Raw genomic sequence first — 5,000 nt, forward strand, 5'->3', positions numbered from 1 at the left:
GCGAGAGAGCGAGAGCGAGAGAGCGAGAGCGAGAGAGCGAGAGCGAGAGAGCGAGAGCGAGAGAGCGAGAGCGAGAGAGCGAGAGCGAGAGAGCGAGAGCGAGAGAGCGAGAGCGAGAGAGCGAGAGCGAGAGAGAGAGAGAGAGAGAGAGAGAGAGAGAGAGAGAGAGAGAGAGAGAGAGAGCGAGAGCGAGATAGAGATACAGATAGATATAAAGATAGGGATAGAGATAGAGATAGAGATAGAGATAGAGATAGAGAGAGGGAGAGAGATAGAGAGAGAGAGGGAGATTATTAGTATCAGACAAGATGGGAACACTTTTGATAGAATAATTTTGTATATATAAATATGGAATATCAAAATCATATGATTTGAAAATATATATATTTAGGTGGATATAATCATTGGTGAAATTCATACATCTAGAGGATGGAAAAAGTGGAACACAAGAATAGTAGTAAAAGAGGTCTAGAAATGGTAGTGTTTCAATTCCACATGGAAGGCATTAGTGTATGTCTAGTTATTCAACGATCTGATCCTCAGGAGGTGAACAAGACATCAGAGCCATCGGCTAAAACCAGAAAGGTTACTAAAATGAGCAGGAAACAGACTGCAGGAAATGTTGTAACATATTCACGAGGTAAGTCCAGTTGAATTTACATAATTACATTTGATTTAGAAATAACTGAGGTACAGATTCTCTGCCAAGGAAATTTACAGCAATGCTAAAGTTGAATAAAATCATACTAAATAGGAATTAACAAATCTACTGTACATGTACAATTTTACACCCCATTATGAAGTGAACCCAGTTCCATACACTTTTTGTGCTTCATAATATTATTTGTGTTTTATACTTTATGACCTACTTCAATGTTTAGTGTGAACTTATAATTGGATGTAAAGAATTCTACATATTTCTAAAAGAAAAAACATTTTCCCTTAATGATGCTCATTCTTGTCAAAACGAAGTAAAACGAAGTTGATAAGACCTCCTTTTTTATGGTAATTTATTTTTTCTTCTAAGGGAATTTTGGAGGAAACAGGATTTCTGCAAATGTGAATGAATCTACCAAAGATAATTCAAAGACCAATATAATGGACATAGAGAAGGTAGAGCAGCCAGAAAGGTAACTAATTCTTTATTATTATTTTTTTTGTTTTACCCATTTCCTATCCTTCTCCATGCAAGAAAATTGCTCTTTTCTTTCTGTATTCTCTCATTCTTTCTTCAAGTCCACTTAAAGTGAGGGGGATTGTCTCTCTTGCAATTAGCTTGTTTTAGCTAATTTAGCATTCTATATATCTATATGTTCCTTCACCTGATTCTCATCAACTTTGGGATCACAAACTTGAAGAGGAAAAAAAATGTAATAATGTAATAATGATGATGATGATTCTTATTATTCTTATTAGTAATGATATTATTATTATTGTTATTATTTTTTGTTATTTTTTTGTTATTGTTATCATCATCATCATCATCATCATCATCATTGTTATTATTATTATTATTATTATAATTATAATTATAATTATAATCATTATTGTTATTATTATTATTATTATAATTATAATTATAATTATAATTATAATCATTATTGTTATTATTATTATCATTATTGTTATTATTTTTATTTTATATATCATTATTATTATTTTTATAGTTATTGATATGGTTGTTGTAGTTATTGTTGTTGTTTTGTTGTTCTTGTTATCATCATTATTGTTAATATTGTTACTGTTATTATTATTAATAATATTAATATTATTGTTATCCTTATTATAATAATTATCATTCTTATTATTATTGTTATTATTATTGTAACTATCATTGTTATTTATTTATTTTATTTATTTATTTATTTTTTTCAAACAGTGAGGAAGCAACTGGTAGTCGACAAGCAGATGACCTGCTCTTCCATAGGATGCTTTCTTTGTTCTATTGGCCTGCCTTAATGAGCAAGTGCAGGTGATTATGACTTTTCTTCATGTTGTTTATGGATAATATTGTAGATGTTTAATGGGATACAAAAAAAAAAAAAAAAAAAAAAAAAAAAAATTGCCCAATTTTAATGGAGGTTAAAATTAATTGGGTATTTTTTAAATGTATAAATAATCAGAACCAGAATTCAAATATTTGATTCTTCTTACCCTTGTGTGGCTGTTCCTCTAAATTAACTCATTTCCTCAGAGCTCTCTTGCCAAACGTGTATTACTATCAAAAGGAAGGTTTATTTTATTTTTTGATGTTGCATTTTGTGGAACTTCACTTTTATACCTATACATTAGTGCAATTACTGATGAGGAAAGTTAAAATATGATATTCTTTGTTCCTGACTCTAGGCATCTGAAATCTCATAAGTGAGGATTTCTTTGTGTTGTCATTGACATGTGAACAGTATAGTGTATTATGAAGTTGAATATAATGGTATATGAATTTTTATGTTTCCAGCCCTCCTGTCCAACATGTCAGAGCAGCTAAGGAGAAACTTGCAAATGCCAGTATAGAGTGTGATAAGCCACTGCCAGAAAAAAAGAGGTCTTTGTTAACCAAAGATGATCTTGGAATAGAGGTAGAAATACTCTGTTAATAAGTGAATGAATGAATATTTCTCTTGTTATTAATTATTACTTATGATATGTTTTTCCAGTATTTTTTTTTTTTTTTATATGATCTGACCTGCTGTATTGGCATTCTTTTTTGTTAATACAATTTTCTCATTCAAAGGAACAAGAGGAATACATCTCCCACCTGGTAGAAGCAGAAAAACTACTCCAGGAAAGACGGAAGAAGAAATGGCTCTACAAAGATAGGGCTGAAGGAAGTTTAGTGGAGGGGGATACAGTTGAAGATGTGACAACTTCAGAAACAGATGGAACGGAAGGAGAACTTGTATCACGAGATGAGGAAGGAATCAATGACAGCTTTACTTCTTGGGTCTCAGAAAGGTAAGGGAAGAGATGCTAGCAGGAATTCCATGAGAGATAGGCAAGAATACATCAGAACTACTCTTTTGACCTATTATGGATAGGCCTGTGTAATTGATCTGCAAATCAGTAGCTTTAGTCAAACGAGGTAGACTCATGCATTGCCCCACAACTGGTGTTTCTGCCCAACTCCTGTTCATTTATACATTAGATTACTGAAAAGCTTCTCCAGTTGACTGGAGTACCTGCTGGTACTAGGACTTTAAGTACCTTAATATTATGGTAATTATAGTAATTATGACTATAATTGCCATCATCACTCACTCCTTTCTCATAGCACAATAAAATAGCATAGTGATCCAAAATCCCTGAACGTCATGTACGTCATGACGCCCGTTGTCAAGCCAAAGCTCCTACGTCATGTATGTCGTGACACCTGTTTGCAATGGGTTAAGACTACAAGCATGATTGTGGTATACATCCTTCGTAACTCCTCTTTTTCTTTATTATCAACCTGTTGCCAACGGGTTGTGGTATACATCCTTCATAACACTATAAACTTAACTCCTCTTTTTCTTTATTATCAACCTGTTGCCAACGGGGCTGTTTTGGCTCCAAATGATATAAACTCCAGGATATTTCAAATGCGCAAGCCTCAGGCTATTTGCCTGCTCTGACACAGCCAAATGCTATGCGCCTGATCACCCAGTATGCCAGCCAGAAGGAAAGTCATGACAAAAATTCTTATCCCCGGTGGCTGGTCTTGCCACCACTTGATGTGGTATATTATCACCCAGCATTAATGGGTTAAAGGAAGGGAGAGTATGTGATTTTGTTTAAAAGGATTTCAAATCAATCCATCTTCTGATATGCTGGAAGTCTTTTGTTTGTCATCTGCTAAATAAGTGCAATGAAATTTAAGTTTTAATTTGTTTTACACATATCAGTATAATTTCTTATATTGATAGAACTATAGATCAAGCCATAATTTATTCCATGAATCTACATATCACTGGCAGACCTACAGAGGGAGCAAGAGGGTGAACTGCCCCCCCTACCATAGGGTTTGTACTCCCATTTTAGTTCCAAAAACTGACTAAAACACAATGACAAATCACCACTGAGTCTGCAAGCCACTTCAATCACTAAAACAAGCAATAATCAATAGAATTATATTATGTTATATATATATCAGCATCTGATAGATACAAATTTAGATTTTTAAAAATATTTTCCCATATCCCTTGTCAAAACCTTGTGGTCCCTTTTTGCCCGTCACCCTTATAAAAGTTTCAAGCTCTACAAGTGCTGCACAGTGAAGTTATAATTTCATTCCTTTAATGTGCACAGTGAAGATCTGTTTGCTGAGGAAGCACAAGTTGTTGGGAGCAGTCGAGGAAGAGGCAGAGGCCAAGGAAGTGGAAAAGGAAGGGGAAGAGGAAGAGGCAGGGGAAGAGGCAGAGGAAGGGGAAGAGGAGGAGGAAGGGGAAGAGGAAGAGGAAAGGGAAGAGGAAGAGGTGGAGGGCAGGAAACACTTGAAAGAAGTAGTAAAGAAAGCCCCACAGGCAAGGATATGGCAGAGAAAGCCGCAGAAAGCCACTCAGAGTCAATGGAAGGAGAGAGTAACCACTCAGATGATGATGACTTTCCCATTAAGGAGAACATTGGAGTTCCCCCATTCAGAAGGAAACAGGGTATCATAAGTCTGAAAAGATCCCTTGTCATGAAGAAGGTAGGTATTATTTGATTGTAAATTAAACAATGGACTTGTTTGATGCATTGAGCCAATTTTAAGAATCTAAGGATAAAGCTATTCATAAAGAAAAATGTATATATGAAAGGTATTCTATTTTAAAGTATTTTTAGTCTTAATTCTTACATGATGTAAATCATGAAACACTAAGGAAGTATGTCATTGTCATTATATTTTATTTATCATATAGCTGCTAGTTTACTTGTACTGTATCATAAGCTGCAAAGAGTTTTTTTTTCAGTGACTGTGTTTAGCAAATTTTTATCAAGCATATGCATTTCAGATATGGGAGAAGAGACGTCAGGGCACTTACCCA

The 5,000-nt window shown here is 34.4% G+C and overlaps 1 protein-coding gene across 3 annotated transcripts in view; it reads left to right on the plus strand.

Moving 5' to 3' along the window:
- LOC122264294 (uncharacterized) overlaps nt 1-5,000 on the plus strand; it is a 20,504-nt gene that overhangs the window by 14,670 nt on the left and 834 nt on the right. For all 3 annotated transcript variants that reach the window (XM_043033120.2, XM_086543047.1, XM_043033121.2), the window contains exons 19-25: nt 544-640; nt 1,028-1,130; nt 1,880-1,972; nt 2,456-2,576; nt 2,732-2,952; nt 4,282-4,663; nt 4,968-5,000. The exon at nt 4,968-5,000 is cut by the window's right edge and continues 834 nt beyond it. In XM_043033120.2, the coding sequence (XP_042889054.2) occupies nt 544-640; nt 1,028-1,130; nt 1,880-1,972; nt 2,456-2,576; nt 2,732-2,952; nt 4,282-4,663; nt 4,968-5,000 (1,050 nt within the window). The remainder of the gene's footprint in view (nt 1-543; nt 641-1,027; nt 1,131-1,879; nt 1,973-2,455; nt 2,577-2,731; nt 2,953-4,281; nt 4,664-4,967) is intronic.

The sequence above is a fragment of the Penaeus japonicus genome, unplaced genomic scaffold (assembly GCF_977035675.1).
Source record: "Penaeus japonicus unplaced genomic scaffold, GWHDUDI00000001_assembly GWHDUDI00000013, whole genome shotgun sequence".
NCBI lineage: Eukaryota > Metazoa > Arthropoda > Malacostraca > Decapoda > Penaeidae > Penaeus > Penaeus japonicus.